Here is a 16,729-nt window from a genome sequence, read left to right on the forward strand (position 1 = left end):
AAAAGTTCTTTACATTGCTAGCTTACATTGCTATCGTTTTAATTTATACGATATATGATCCAAAAAGCGTTCATATTTTGCGGGAGAGACGGATGAGGAGCAGAAATGAAGCGCTAGTATATATCGGTCCGTTCAAAACCACGGAGAGCGCCCTGGATTAGGAGAGACGAGTCATTCTTTCTGGCGCGCTAACAGCTAAGTCAACGGTAAGCTAACAAGAGTCTAGAGTGTAGCATACGGTAGCCGAAAGGCGAACTGACAAATACAAAAAAAAAGGAAAAAAATCTGAATATTCTTATCTCGCCCCGTATCATTGAGGTTGCGCTAGGACGTCTGAGGACGTCGTATGTACGCGTCGATTGGGACCCCTAGGACGTGTGGCGACGTCCTACGGACGGAAACGGTTAAAGTGAATGGCACATCGAGTGGCAAATCGAGTGGCAAAGCAACATGCAAAGTGATTTTAACATTGTTTGACGTTGTTTAATGCAATCAAATAGGACTTTTCTGTTTGGATTTATGGGCTGTCAAGGCCAGGAAGTAGTTTTTTGCCACTCAGTAGGCGTTCCTGCATAACTTCCGGGTTTGATGATGATGTCACGCGCATACCTTCTATACAAGAACGGTCGTCCCCAAACCTGCTTGGCCCGCATCAAATCCGGCGACATCGGAAAACGGTTGGAACCACGTATTTCTGGCCACCAAACTGACTCGGCCCAGTCAAAATCCGGCAACCTCGGAACGGTCAAACGCGTCTTTTTCTGGCCATCAAAACCTACTCTGCCCATTATGTCCCTGCCGGGACGCCACTCATACAGCGCCGAGTCGGCCTAAAGCAGACTTTACAACATTCGGCACGGCGGCTCGCTCGGCCGTGCCTCTCGTGGACGGCACCGCCTCCGTCCTTTTAACTTCCCAACTTAATATTAGGGGCTGTAGTCCGTTCTCACCAAGCGGGCCAAGTGTTCCGCCGCTGGAGGCAGGCGTTCCGCGACTAGGTTTTGGGGAGACTGTTCCACTTACCCAGAAATGTTATTGGGGGGGAAAAAGGACACATCTTATCCTTTATTGAGGCATGTCCTGTATCGAGACATTGATTGGTTTAGTACCGTACACACAGTACAGTACAGTACAGTACAGTACAGTACAGTACAGTACAGTACAGTACAGTACAGCAGTACAGTACAGTACAGTACAGTACCGTACCGTACCGTACCGTACCGTACAGTACCATACCGTACCGTACAGTACAGTACAGTACAGTACAGTACAGTACAGTACAGTACAGTACAGTACAGTACAGTACAGTACAGGGACTGAACAGAAAAAGGATATAGGACATTGCTCAGCAGGTACTTCCTGGACTTCTCATGGCGCAGGATGGCTGTGGTAAGACGCAGATAGTGGATCTGTCAATAAAAAAGAATTGACTGATCAGTTTTGATGTAAGATGAAATGTTATGGCAAGTTATGATGCCTAAGCCATTCTTCTATCTCTCTGAACTGATCCCTTCCCTGCTTTAGAGACTCTGGACACATTCATAGTTGACATGTAGAAAATGTCATTTATTCTAGAAAATTTAAAAAGTAAACATGGGAGAATGATTTGTAAAGCGTTAACCCTCTTATGGCCAAGCCTAATTAACAGTGGATTGATTCTTCAGCCAGCATTTTTCATATGTTTAATTTGTCATTTTAATGCCAATAGAAAAATCTGCGATATACACACTATATCTCATTCTGACGGGGCAAGACCATAGTATTGGGACAATCAGTCCTGATGGTGGCGGTAACGTCACCATTTTGCCGATTCTGACCAAAAGGAGCGAGTGAACGATGACCACATCCGGTTAGGATCAAAATATCCGGCAGTAGCTTTGCTAGTGTGCCACAATGGAAGATGTCCGGAATGCTAAGCTATCATCATATTTTTCATAACTAAGTCAAATTAAGCTCTAATCAAGCCCAAAACATCGCATTTTACGCAGCGATGCATGCGCGATCACGCGCGTGCGCGATCGACCGTGCACGCGCGGATTTTCGGCCGGTTTTAGGAAGATTACATCGGCCGTTAGCCAAATTAGCTAAAAAATGCTAAATTTTGCGACAATAAGCTCCCGATTATTGGGAATCAATCGATTACGTCAATTACGTCAGTGGCCATAAGGGATTTATTGATTTCATTACGTCAATTACGTCACTGGCCATAAACCAGTTAAGAGGAAGTCACTGATATGATTCGTTCCTATCCAAATATGGTTTGCCCACAAACCAGGGTCTTCATCTCTAAACAATTACCAAGTCAGAACCGTAGTTTAGAAATTCATTCAGTCAGACCAGCTGACTTTGTATGCCACGATGACAACACAATAATTCTGTACTGCTATAAAACAGAATGGGTTTCCCTGAGTATAGTGACCAGCCCTACCTGGAAGCCCAGGTCTGGGATGATGGGAGAGAAGCGGTATGCCCTCAGCAAGGACATCATCAGCTGCTTCAGGCACTCGTTGACCTCATAGTCCTACGTACCAGGAGCCCATGAACAGAGACAAGGACAACGAAACTAGGCAGTTACTACGGCATATTCTAAGCCAGTGCTTCTCAAAAAGTGTGCCCATGTCTTGGGATTTTGTCACAAACACACATTATAATTGCAAATAAACAACAAGACAACATTAAGATATTTTTAAGTGGAACATGTTCATTCATTGCTTGGTATGAGAGTGTGCAATATTGCGCAGATGTGCGTGCGTGCGTGCGTGCGTGCGTGCGTGCGTGCGTGCGTGCGTGCGTGCGTGCGTGCGTGCGTGCGTGCGTGCGTGCACCTCCATCAGCAACCAGAAGAGGTCCAGCAGCTGTTGTATCAGTGGGTGTTCGTCCACGGCCCCTCCGCCCTCCAGTATGGCCAACAGGAAGTTCATCAACACGTCCTCCACCAGGTACACTTTACACTGGGGACACATTGGATCAATGTTAAACCCATTTAGGCCAGACATTCATCAGATAATCAGCAAAGACCTCCGAACATCGCACGTTTTATCCAAACCATGGAGAGCTCCGTAGATTAGGAGTTATTCAGCTTTTAGTCAGCCTGTATAATGGGAGGTGGACGGGACCGCTGTTGCGCAACCCGGTCTAGGATCGCTAAAGAAGGAAAGGCCGAGCCAAAATAATAATGAAAAAATAGAAATCAGCGATCCGGTTTGATAGCGATAATAAAGCTTATCTGACGGATCAATCCGCCAGGAGCGGAAGGTAATTACATTCCTTTTGGCGGAGCGTTCCGCCAAGAGAAGTAAGTCTGTTAAGGTTTTTTTTTTAAATGGCAAATAATTTTAGGGATAAGGGGTAAAGGGGTAAATACTTGGGACATGAATTCTTAAACACAAAGACTATGCAGTTGACCAGACAACATCCATACAGTCACAAATGCATACATCCACATACACACAAACCCATACGATATACAACGGCACTGCACGCTATTCCCACCATGAGAGGAGCAAAGTGGTTGAAGATGTGAGCCAGGGTGATGAGGATGGTGGGTTCTCCGTGTAGTCTCCAGGCGGCGCAGTCCTTCTCAACCAGCCTCTCCTCCTACGGCAGAGAAACCAGGATTCAGCAACACCATGAGCATCAAGTGAGATTAACAGAGAGCGAACACAAAGAAACGCCACCCAACATCTTCTACGTTTATCCTATGACCAAACGACACGGTCGGCTAGAAACCTTGTATGTCCAAAATGGTTACTTTTCAGGAAACAGGAACCCGTGTTCCAGTGGAGTGGATCCAAACAGGAACCCGTGTTCCAGTGGAGTGGATCCAAACAGGAACCCGTGTTCCAGAGGAGTGGATCCAAACAGGAACCCGTGTTCCAGTGGAGTGGATCCAACAGGAACCTGTGTTCCAGTGGAGTGGATCCAAACAGGAACCCGTGTTCCAGTGGAGTGGATCCAAACAGGAACCCGTGTTCCAGTGGAGTGGATCCAAACAGGAACCCGTGTTCCAGTGGAGTGGATCCAAACAGGAACCCGTGTTCCAGTGGAGTGGATCCAAACAGGAACCCGTGTTCCAGTGGAGTGTATCCAAACAGGAACCCGTGTTCCAGTGGAGTGGATCCAACAGGAACCCGTGTTCCAGTGGAGTGGATCCAAACAGGAACCCGTGTTCCAGTGGAGTGGATCCAAACAGGAACCTGTGTTCCAGTGGAGTGGATCCAAACAGGAACCCGTGTTCCAGTGGAGTGGATCCAAACAGGAACCCGTGTTCCAGTGGAGTGGATCCAAACAGGAACCCGTGTTCCAGGGGAGTGGATCCAGTGGAGTGGATCCAACCCGTGTTCCAGAGGAGTGGATCCAAACAGGAACCCGTGTTCCAGTGGAGTGGATCCAAACAGGAACCCGTGTTCCAGTGGAGTGGATCCAAACAGGAACCCGTGTTCCAGTGGAGTGGATCCAAACAGGAACCCGTGTTCCAGTGGAGTGGATCCAAACAGGAACCTGTGTTCCAGTGGAGTGGATCCAAACAGGAACCCGTGTTCCAGTGGATCCAAACAGGAACCCGTGTTCCAGAGGAGTGGATCCAAACAGGAACCCGTGTTCCAGTGGATCCAAACAGGAACCCGTGTTCCAGTGGATCCAAACAGGAACCCGTGTTCCAGTGGAGTGGATCCAAACAGGAACCCGTGTTCCAGTGGAGTGGATCCAAACAGGAACCCGTGTTCCAGTGGAGTGGATCCAACAGGAACCCGTGTTCCAGTGGAGTGGATCCAAACAGGAACCCGTGTTCCAGTGGAGTGGATCCAAACAGGAACCCGTGTTCCAGTGGAGTGGATCCAAACAGGAACCCGTGTTCCAGTGGAGTGGATCCAACAGGAACCCGTGTTCCAGTGGAGTGGATCCCAACAGGAACCCGTGTTCCAGAGGAGTGGATCCAACAGGAACCCGTGTTCCAGTGGAGTGGATCCCAACAGGAACCCGTGTTCCAGTGGAGTGGATCCAAACAGGAACCCGTGTTCCAGTGGAGTGGATCCAAACAGGAACCCGTGTTCCAGTGGAGTGGATCCAAACAGGAACCCGTGTTCCAGTGGAGTGGATCCAAACAGGAACCCGTGTTCCAGTGGAGTGGATCCAAACAGGAACCCGTGTTCCAGTGGAGTGGATCCAAACAGGAACCCGTGTTCCAGTGGAGTGGATCCAACAGGAACCCGTGTTCCAGTGGAGTGGATCCAAACAGGAACCCGTGTTCCAGTGGAGTGGATCCAAACAGGAACCCGTGTTCCAGTGGAGTGGATCCAAACAGGAACCCGTGTTCCAGAGGAGTGGATCCAAACAGGAACCCGTGTTCCAGTGGAGTGGATCCAAACAGGAACCCGTGTTCCAGAGGAGTGGATCCAAACAGGAACCCGTGTTCCAGTGGAGTGGATCCAAACAGGAACCCGTGTTCCAGTGGAGTGGATCCAAACAGGAACCCGTGTTCCAGTGGATCCAAACAGGAACCCGTGTTCCAGTGGAGTGGATCCAAACAGGAACCCGTGTTCCAGAGGAGTGGATCCAAACAGGAACCCGTGTTCCAGTGGAGTGGATCCAAACAGGAACCCGTGTTCCAGTGGAGTGGATCCAAACAGGAACCCGTGTTCCAGTGGAGTGGATCCAAACAGGAACCCGTGTTCCAGTGGAGTGGATCCACTCCACTGGAACACGGGTTCCTGTTGGATCCAGTGGAGTGGATCCAACAGGAACCCGTGTTCCAGTGGAGTGGATCCAAACAGGAACCCGTGTTCCAGAGGAGTGGATCCAAACAGGAACCCGTGTTCCAGTGGAGTGGATCCAACAGGAACCCGTGTTCCAGTGGAGTGGATCCAATCATTATTTAGTGGATCCAATCATTATTTAGTGGATCCAATCATTATTTAGTGGATCCAATCATTATTTAGTGGATCCAATCATTATTTAGTCACAAGCTCTTTTTTTTAACCAATTTCATTGGTTAAATATTTATTTTTAAAAAACACCACGATGTGACACGTTGTTAGCTTGTAGATCAGCTATTTTCTCTACTTCACATGACACTCTTGTACGATGAAGTAGGGCATTATTTTAGGAAAAAACATGGTTAAATTACATAACCAGTTAAAATCTCAAAACTTCACCCGAGTTAGCTCTGCACCTCAGTCTACACCACATATTATCTGCACCTCAGTCTACACCACATATTATCTTCAACGGAAATAGCCTATTTTCAGAGAATGTTCCCCCACCCAAGAATAGAGATGTTATGGTTCAAGTGGTTGAAAAACTAAAAACATAGTAGCACTTGATGTATATATTTTTTAAGGACAGGATTTCATCCAATGGGAGAGGGATAGATCCTCCAGACTACACATGCCTGTGGAAAACAAAATGGTTGTGTCTACCTGCGTGTCTATGATGGTGGAGATGACATTCTGTCTACCTGTGTGTCTATGATGGTAGAGATGACATTCTGTCTACCTGCGTGTCTATGATGGTGGAGATGACATTCTGTCTACCTGTGTGTCTATGATGGTGGAGATGACATTCTGTCTACCTGTGTGTCTATGATGGTAGAGATGACATTCTGTCTACCTGTGTGTCTATGATGGTAGAGATGACATTCTGTCTACCTGTGTGTCTATGATGGTAGAGATGACATTCTGTCTACCTGCGTGTCTATGATGGTGGAGATGACATTCTGTCTACCTGCGTGTCTATGATGGTGGAGATGACATTCTGTCTACCTGCGTGTCTATGATGGTGATGACATTCTGTCTACCTGCATGTCTATGATGGTGGAGATGACATTCTGTCTACCTGTGTGTCTATGATGGTGGAGATGACATTCTGTCTACCTGAGTGTCTATGATGGTGGAGATGACATTCTGTCTACCTGCGTGTCTATGATGGTAGAGATGACATTCTGTCTACCTGTGTGTCTATGATGGTGATGACATTCTGTCTACCTGCATGTCTATGATGGTGGAGATGACATTCTGTCTACCTGTGTGTCTATGATGGTGATGACATTCTGTCTACCTGCATGTCTATGATGGTGGAGATGACATTCTGTCTACCTGTGTGTCTATGATGGTGATGACATTCTGTCTACCTGTGTGTCTATGATGGTGGAGATGACATTCTGTCTACCTGTGTGTCTATGATGGTGAAGATGACATTCTGTCTACCTGTGTGTCTATGATGGTAGAGATGACATTCTGTCTACCTGTGTGTCTATGATGGTGGAGATGACATTCTGTCTACCTGTGTGTCTATGATGGTGGAGATGACATTCTGTCTACCTGTGTGTCTATGATGGTGGAGATGACATTCTGTCTACCTGCGTGTCTATGATGGTGGAGATGACATTCTGTCTACCTGTGTGTCTATGATGGTGGAGATGACATTCTGTCTACCTGCGTGTCTATGATGGTAGAGATGACATTCTGTCTACCTGTGTGTCTATGATGGTGGAGATGACATTCTGTCTACCTGCGTGTCTATGATGGTAGAGATGACATTCTGTCTACCTGTGTGTCTATGATGGTGGAGATGACATTCTGTCTACCTGTGTGTCTATGATGGTGGAGATGACATTCTGTCTACCTGTGTGTCTATGATGGTGGAGATGACATTCTGTCTACCTGCGTGGCTATGATGGTGGAGATGACATTCTGTCTACCTGTGTGTCTATGATGGTGGAGATGACATTCTACCTGCGTGTCTATGATGGTAGAGATGACATTCTGTCTACCTGCGAGTCTATGATGGTGGAGATGACATTCTGTCTACCTGTGTGTCTATGATGGTGGAGATGACATTCTGTCTACCTGTGTGTCTATGATGGTGGAGATGACATTCTGTCTACCTGAGTGTCTATGATGGTGGAGATGACATTCTGTCTACCTGTGTGTCTATGATGGTGGAGATGACATTCTGTCTACCTGTGTGTCTATGATGGTGGAGATGACATTCTGTCTACCTGAGTGTCTATGATGGTGGAGATGACATTCTAAATGGTTGTGTCTATGATGGTAGAGATGACATTCTGTCTACCTGTGTGTCTATGATGGTGGAGATGACATTCTGTCTACCTGCGTGGCTATGATGGTGGAGATGACATTCTGTCTACCTGTGTGTCTATGATGGTGGAGATGACATTCTACCTGCGTGTCTATGATGGTAGAGATGACATTCTGTCTACCTGCGAGTCTATGATGGTGGAGATGACATTCTGTCTACCTGTGTGTCTATGATGGTGGAGATGACATTCTGTCTACCTGTGTGTCTATGATGGTGGAGATGACATTCTGTCTACCTGAGTGTCTATGATGGTGGAGATGACATTCTGTCTACCTGTGTGTCTATGATGGTGGAGATGACATTCTGTCTACCTGTGTGTCTATGATGGTGGAGATGACATTCTGTCTACCTGAGTGTCTATGATGGTGGAGATGACATTCTAAATGGTTGTGTCTATGATGGTGGAGATGACATTCTAAATGGTTGTGTCTATGATGGTGGAGATGACATTCTGTCTACCTGTGTGTCTATAATGGTAGAGATGACATTCTGTCTACCTGTGTGTCTATGATGGTGATGACATTCTGTCTACCTGAGTGTCTATGATGGTGGAGATGACATTCTGTCTACCTGTGTGTCTATGATGGTAGAGATGACATTCTGTCTACCTGTGTGTCTATGATGGTGATGACATTCTGTCTACCTGAGTGTCTATGATGGTGATGACATTCTGTCTACCTGAGTGTCTATGATGGTAGAGATGACATTCTGTCTACCTGCCTGTCTATGATGGTGGAGATGACATTCTGTCTACCTGTGTGTCTATGATGGTGGAGATGACATTCTGTCTACCTGCCTGTCTATGATGGTGGAGATGACATTCTGTCTACCTGCGTGTCTATGATGGTGGAGATGACATTCTTGACGTAACCCAATAGCTGGTGTGCTTTCAGCAGGTCTGCGGTGGGCGGGTTCTGAAGAGGCACGTAACCTTCCACAGGATACGTGAATCACGCGTAGGTTAAGGACAAACACTGGACAAAGTTCCCGTTGAACTGTTACTGTGTAAGGGTCAAGGGTCAATGTATGACTAGGTGGTCATTGTTGATAGATAAATCACCGACAATGACCACCTAGCCATCGCTGGACTACAATTCCCATAATGCTTTGGTGCACTGCTCCTCCTTGTGGATAGGGGGAGGACTGTCTTACTGAGACAACATGTAGTCCAGGAAGTAAGTGAGCCCAGTGTCCATGACATCAGAGACACTGGGCTCACTGCTAAAATCTAAAACCACATATTACACACATAAAGACCCCCAGGAAAGTGTTCTAAAAATCTTCTAAACGTCATTAAAAAAAAAAAAAATCATGGCACCCATCTTTAATTTCCGGTTGCATTGGTTGCCTAGCACTTCATGCCATAATATCAATGTAAAAACATATCCTATAATATCATTAAGACACATAATATCAATGTACACATCCCAATATCAATGATAAAACACATACTATCAATGTAAAGACACATACCCTAATATCAAATACATCCCATAATCTCTTCCCATAAGCGTGCGTGCCTGCGTGAAATGTGAAAAGAAATTCAGAGACTTCTCTCCTTGACCTACTGGCAAACGTTAACAATACATTTGGCACCGACAGTGGTTTGTGAGATAACCTGCAGACACATAACCTGACTCCGCCAGATGGGGCAGCAGAGAGTACACTGGGTTCCCCCCTCCTGCTCCCATCTGGGAACTCTCAGGCAGACTTGATGCCCGGCCACAAAACGGCCTGGCCAATCAGCGGCAGCTAGAGGCGGGATCAAGGCATACACAGTGCTGCCTTGAGAGACTACAGAGACTTCACAAAAGCTGAGCCATTCATTCACTCATCATACGGTACAATACAAACACGGTGTGTGAGTTTTGCTTGAGTTGAAAGGATATCGGAGAGGTCTGCTGCCAAAGTTGAAAGCCACAGACTCTTTGAAGGAGAGGCTGATGGCAGGGAAGTAGGCGATGCCTGGACCCATCTTAATGTTGGTGAAGGCTGTGCCCAGGGACTGGCCGTTCCTGGGGCAACACAGAACGCATACAGACTATGTTAGGGTTGGTGAAGGCTGTGCCCAGGGACTGGCCATTCCTGGGGCAACACAGAACGCATCCAGACTATGTTAGGGTGAAGGCTGTGCCCAGGGACTGGCCATTCCTGGGGCAACACAGAACGCATCCAGACTATGTTAGGGTGAAGGCTGTGCCCAGGGACTGGCCATTCCTGGGGCAACACAAAACGCATCCAGACTATGTTAGGGTAGACTATGTTAGGGTGAAGGCTGTGCCCAGGGACTGGCCATTCCTGGGGCAACACAAAACGCATCCAGACTATGTTAGGGTAGACTATGTTAGGGTGAAGGCTGTGCCCAGGGACTGGCCATTCCTGTGGCAACACAAAACACATCCAGACTATGTTAGGGTAGACTATGTTAGGGTAGACTATGTTAGGGTAGCCGACTTGAAGCACAACAATGTAATTCCATAACATAGAACAGTGGTTCTCAAACTGTATAGCCTAGTCTCCCCGGCACCCAAACTAGTGAAAATAGTGGATCTACAAGCTCAGAAAGCATTGCTGCGTTGAGCTTGTAGATCGACTATTTACTTAACCCATTTTGACCTGAGATCAGATTCTAAAAATGTCTGTTTGAAAAAGCTGTTTCTATGTCAGTCGTTCTTCGATTTTTCAAAAATAGCAGACCTACAAGCTCGTAGCGCGCCACTCGGTGGCGCGCTACGAGCTGTAGATCTGCTATTTTTAAATAGCTAAAACATAACATAATGCTAACACCAAAAGGGGTTCCCGCCCAAAATGGGTTAAACAAAATTGATGTCTATGATGTCTCTTTCATTTCATCCAGAATTAGTTTTTTAATTCATGATAAATGCATGTATTATTTATTATGTACCAATACCAGACAAATGCCACGCACAGGGACACATTTCTTTATCGGGTATGACAGCAATGTAACTGACCTATCAATTAGTAAGATAACAGAATTACTGTTATGTTCTGCTATGTTTGACTCAGTTTAAAAGGAACATTTTACATCATCTCCATAATTGGATTCAGATTCCTCACACTAATGGCCCTGCTCTGAAACGCAGAGCGGAGCCAACGGGAATGTTACCATCTCATAATGAGCATTAGCGAGGATCAATTATATGAAAATGGGTGAAGCGTTCCTTTAAGTTTAACCCATTTTGGGGCGGGAACCCCTTTTGGTGTTTTAAGCATTACGTTATACTTTAGCTATTGAAAAATAGCAGATCTACAAGCTCATAGCGCGCCACCGAGTGGCACGCTACGAAAAAAAAACCCTAGTTTCAGTTTCAGCCTTCATCCAATCAGGATGAGAGGGGCCTTCCTCCAATCATGATCGAGTGGGGGCGGGCCTTGGTGCAGGCCTGTTGCACTTCCCCCCACTGTAGAGCGTGCATGTGCACATTTTGTTACCGGGGCAGACTGGGTGGTTTTCCAAATCACCCAAATCACTGAATGCTCCTTTAAGGCAATGTAATAAAATGCAGGGTTTCTGACTTACAAGCAGAAGGTAATGGTTGCCTCGTCCAGGTCTATCAGACAGCTCACAATGTCTCCTGCAGCCCAAGACTAAAAGAAGATGTAGAAGAAGTTATAAAAGCAGCCCAGGACTAAAAGAAGATATAGAAGAAGTTATTAAAAGCACACGTTTCCATGTCGGATAGTGTCCAAAACAACGTTTGGGCAAGTGGCAACATCAGCGTATATATAGAATCCTTAAAAAATACTGAACAATGGAAAAAGTAATAATAATAATAATAATACGTTTTATTTATATAGCACCTTTCATACAGGGTTGCAGTTCAAAGTGCTTCACAGGCAGTAATAGGTAGAATACCTGGCTTCACCATCGTTATTGTAATAAATGGTAAATGGTGAATTTATATAGCGCCTTTATCCAATCCGCTTTACATAGATTGTGCATTACATTCACCCATTCATACACACATTCATTCACCGATGGCAGCGGAAAAACCATGCAAGGTACCAACCAGCACATCAGGAGCAATTAGGGGTTCAGTGTCTTGCTCAAGGACACTTCGACACCAACTCTGGGGGAGCCCGGGTTCGAACTGGCAACCTTGCGGTTCCCATCCAGCCACTCTACCCCTGAGCCACCAGGTAGAATACCTGGCTTCACCATCGTTATTGTAATGATGCAGATAGTGAAGGACTTCATTATTACAGGGATCTATCATCTAAGCACTTTTATTATATCAATTCATTCTTCACCTTGCCGTAGTTAGTGGTGGTTACGTTCCACTTGCGCACTCTGTTCCCATCGTATGCGTAGGAGTCTGGAGTGTCTCCTACGCCCTCCTATGATGAAAGAACACAAAGACAGAGATGCATCCATCGTCATTTAGTACGTGAAAGACTGGATGCGTTTGTGTGAGGTTGGGTTTTGATGGACTGATTGATTGAATACTTTATTAACAGTTTGCATGGACAGGCACAGGGAAGTACAGCACAATACAAGCTAAAAGGATATTTCCAAGAAAGCCGTTGGCTCGTTTCCATTGGTTGCTCAATTCAGAGAGAGAGAGAGCGAGAGCGAGAGCGAGAGCGAGAGCGAGAGCGTGTGTGTGTGTGTGTGTGTGTGTGTGTACCTCCTGGTTGAAGCGACAGTTGAGTGTACACCATCCTATCTGCATCAGGCCCTGGGATGAGATCAGTACCTCGTAGGCCCATTTCCCTGGAGACCAAACACAGGACAGATAGTACACTCCATACTAGACAGATAGTACACTCCATACTAGACACATGGATCTGGAGACCAAACACAGGACAGATCCAGTACACTCCATACTAGTAGACACATGGATTAAAGAAAGAATAAAATCTCACGGCTGAAAAATGGTGTCCTGATGTGCGATTTGGGAAACCGTGTGAAAGGAGCCCCCTGACACTGTTCTACATACTGCCAACCAGGTGAAGAACACTGTTCTACAGGTGTTCAGGTGTAGAACACTGTTCTACAGGTGTTCAGGTGTAGAACACTGTTCTACATACTGCCAACCAGGTGTAGAACACTGTTCTACATACTGCCAACCAGGTGTAGAACACTGTTCTACAGGTGTTCAGGTGTAGAACACTGTTCTACAGGTGTTCAGGTGTAGAACACTGTTCTACAGGTGTTCAGGTGTAGAACACTGTTCTACATACTGCCAACCAGGTGTAGAACACTGTTCTACAGGTGTAGAACACTGTTCTACAGGTGTTCAGGTGTAGAACACTGTTCTACATACTGCCAACCAGGTGTAGAACACTGTTCTACAGGTGTTCAGGTGTAGAACACTGTTCTACATACTGCCAACCAGGTGAGGAAATCACAGATTGAAACTTTAACATTTGCTTTTATGAAATATCCCAGACCATTATAGGAGTTATGGAATATTATGCTTCTGCACATATTGATAGTTTGACCATTTCCAAAGCTCTAATATTAAAATAATAACCAAAAGTAGGCGATCTACAAGCTCTCAATGCACCTGCGAGCTTATAGATCGGCTACTTTCGCTGGGCAATGTGCTTCCATAGAAGACATGCTGGCTTCTATATGGAATCCAATGTGCTTCCATAGAAGACATGCTGGCTTCTATATGGAATCCAATGTGCTTCCATAGAAGACATGCTGGCTTCTATATGGAATCCAATGTGCTTCCATAGAAGACATGCTGGCTTCTATATGGAATCCAATGTGCTTCCATAGAAGACATGCTGGCTTCTATATGGAATCCAATGTGCTTCCATAGAAGACATGCTGGCTTCTATATGGAATCCAAATGGCCTGAAATCAATCGTAGCGACTGACAACTTTAATCCATGAAGGCATGACATGCCAACAGCGGATTGCAACTGAAAACATAAGATCATTAGATTATTTACTAAATGAACCTTCCTGGTGACTGAAAACATAAGCTCATTACTTTAGTAAAGATGAAATAAATAAAGAGAGACATAGGATCATTCTCTAAGTGTTAATTGTTTGACTGCTAACAACAGCCATAGACACAAATTTAAAGTGCATCATAAACAAATCCATTATTGTTAAAATGATTGTTGTCAGCGCTCAAACAATTAATCTAGTCTAGATCATGCAGCCCATCGTAGTGCATGTTTGGTGATATAATAATAAAAAAATGATAGCGCTTTTCCAAGTGCTCAAAGCGCTTTACAATGGTTCATTCATTCATTCATACATTGGGAGGTGAAGCGGCGAACATTCGACGCCAGCGTCCACACTTCCCACATTCACACACCAATGGTGGCGAGCTCACACCGACCGACTCATTGGAGGCGATGCAGGGTTCAGTGTCTTGCCCAAGGACACCTTGACATGTGGACAGGGGAGGAGCCGGGATTCGAACCGCCGACCCAGGGATCATTGGACGACCTGCTCTACATCCTGAGCCACAATATAATCTGGAATGGTTCAACTTTTATCCAAAAAGGAGGATTAAACAATCCGAGTGCTTACCTTTATATACACATGTAGTAGCTCTGATGGAGCTGAAGTTGCTATGACCGATCACCTACAAGTATGAAGAGTGAGAGAAAAGCAAGTCACTCATATCATGTGTCATATTGTAATTAAATACAACTTTGATCATCTGCACCCTTTAACAACATCTTCTGTGGTTTTGTGGAAGGGCACACAGCACATTTGGGTATGAACTACAAACCAATAATGAAATGGAAAAAAAACAATATAGAAATCTCACCCCTAGCAGGTCGTCATCGACAAACAGTAGTCCTTCAAAGCCGCTGGTGTGATCCAGTACAACTGTCTGAGGACCCAGGCGACCTTCTATAGGCTGATCTGTAGCGGCAGAGAGACACCACACGTCATCAAGTCTCCAGCCTCAATTCATACAATTGTATGTATGCATTTGATGGATGCAACTATGACAAGAAGAGGGTAGCAACACCTTTTTATTAAGGCCTGAAAATGACCTGGAGAGCGACAGGGTGACCTTTTGAGTTCCACTGTTTATCACAGGAAACTCAGCCCAGATGACCAACAGGTGTACAGTAGAAGATATGTCAACAGCCAAATGATTGCGATGGCAACCCCACACCTGACAATTAAATTAGCCTACTTAACACATTTTGTGCCCAAGACGTCTGTGGACGTCTTTGGTATTACCGCACGGGCAGAGCCCAAGACGTCTGTGGACGTCTTTGAAAAAAATATATATATTTTTTTCTTTTAATTATGTTTTTTTTTAATCAAAAAATCAAAACAATGATTTTTATTTTTTTTAATACGTGGTGCCAAAGTATGTGTTTTCGCCATTGAGAATGCATTTGGCGTTTAAATTAAATAACTCAGAAACTATAAAACATTTCAAAGTAATTATGTTTTTTTTTTAATCAAAAAATCAAAACAATGATTTTTATTTTTTTTAATACATGGTGCCAAAGTATGTGTTTTCGCCATTGAGAATGCATTTGGCGTTTAAATTAAATAACTCAGAAACTATAAAACATTTCAAAGTAAAAAGTTCCAGCATGTGTCTCCAGTCAGCTGAATTATAAAAAATGTGAATGGAAGTGTTTTTACCAGTACACACACATCATACCTGTAACTTCCATTAGCCCTCTTATTATTCCCAGAACCCGTGTGAACCGAGTGGTGCAAATCCCCCCCCCCCCCCCCCCCCCCCTCCTCTCTGTCTCTGTCTCTCTCTCTCTCATTAGCAGGCAACATGCAGCACTATCTCTCTCTCCGTTTCTGGCACAACAGCGCCACTTTTGGTACTCATTGGTACTGGTCACATAGTCACACACAAACACGGCATGGACATTGCTGTTCGTTGGAGTGGTTGCACCACTCAAAAATAAAAAATACCACTGCTCTAGAGTCTAGCGCAGTGGTTCTCAACCATAGAGAACCATGAAAATAATTTCATACTTTATATTAAAAACACTTAGTTAACTCTGAACTTGGTAGATCTGCTTTTAGCTTCTGTGGCCCTAATAATACATGGAATGACCTGCAAACTACATTAAAATTGACCACATTGGTACCTTGAGTCGTTTTAAAACCTTGGTGAGCCCACAACATGTAAATGTGTCTTATCTTCTATTGGTGACCTACTGTATGTAATTCACATGTATACCTTTTGTTTTCCTTTCCCTGATCTTCTGATGTATTGTGATGTTTCTTTTATATGATATTGTTTTACTCGACGTCACTGAAAATGAGTTTAATTACTCAGTGTAATTTCTAGAATAAATAAAACTTGAATGAATGAATGAATGAATGAATGAATGAATGGACTTGAACCGCAGTGTCCCTATTCTGGGGGGGGGGGGATTCTAAAAGCTCACACAACGCGTCACGTGTTGTTTTAGATCTGCTATTTTTGGTGAGGAGGTTTGGTGGTCCGTCTTACCAAGTAGAGACTAGAGGGTTTAAGTGGTTAAACTGAAGTCATATCGTACTATAAATGCGCCACGTCTCTGTGTGTCTGCGTGTGTGTGTGTGTGTGTACGGTTGTAATGCACGTAACTCGAGAACCGTTTGCCCCACAGACTTCATATTTGACACACACGTTCCACACCCCCACAGGGAGTGCAGTGCCCG

The 16,729-nt window shown here is 45.0% G+C and overlaps 1 protein-coding gene across 1 annotated transcript in view; it reads right to left on the minus strand.

Annotated features, from left to right (window-relative positions):
• The window catches only part of rnf123 (ring finger protein 123), a 411,050-nt gene that overhangs the window by 383,901 nt on the left and 10,420 nt on the right, over positions 1-16,729 (minus strand). The window contains exons 5-15 of the mRNA XM_079509716.1: positions 14,862-14,959; positions 14,618-14,672; positions 12,747-12,832; positions 12,370-12,456; positions 11,639-11,706; positions 9,987-10,112; positions 8,928-9,042; positions 3,493-3,597; positions 2,826-2,951; positions 2,429-2,521; positions 1,346-1,409 (exon numbers count right to left, since the gene is read on the minus strand). Of these exons, the coding sequence (XP_079365842.1) occupies positions 1,346-1,409; positions 2,429-2,521; positions 2,826-2,951; positions 3,493-3,597; positions 8,928-9,042; positions 9,987-10,112; positions 11,639-11,706; positions 12,370-12,456; positions 12,747-12,832; positions 14,618-14,672; positions 14,862-14,959 (1,023 nt within the window). The remainder of the gene's footprint in view (positions 1-1,345; positions 1,410-2,428; positions 2,522-2,825; positions 2,952-3,492; positions 3,598-8,927; positions 9,043-9,986; positions 10,113-11,638; positions 11,707-12,369; positions 12,457-12,746; positions 12,833-14,617; positions 14,673-14,861; positions 14,960-16,729) is intronic.

The sequence above is a fragment of the Electrona antarctica genome (genome assembly GCF_951216825.1).
Source record: "Electrona antarctica genome assembly, chromosome: 9".
NCBI classification, from domain to species: Eukaryota; Metazoa; Chordata; class Actinopteri; order Myctophiformes; family Myctophidae; genus Electrona; species Electrona antarctica.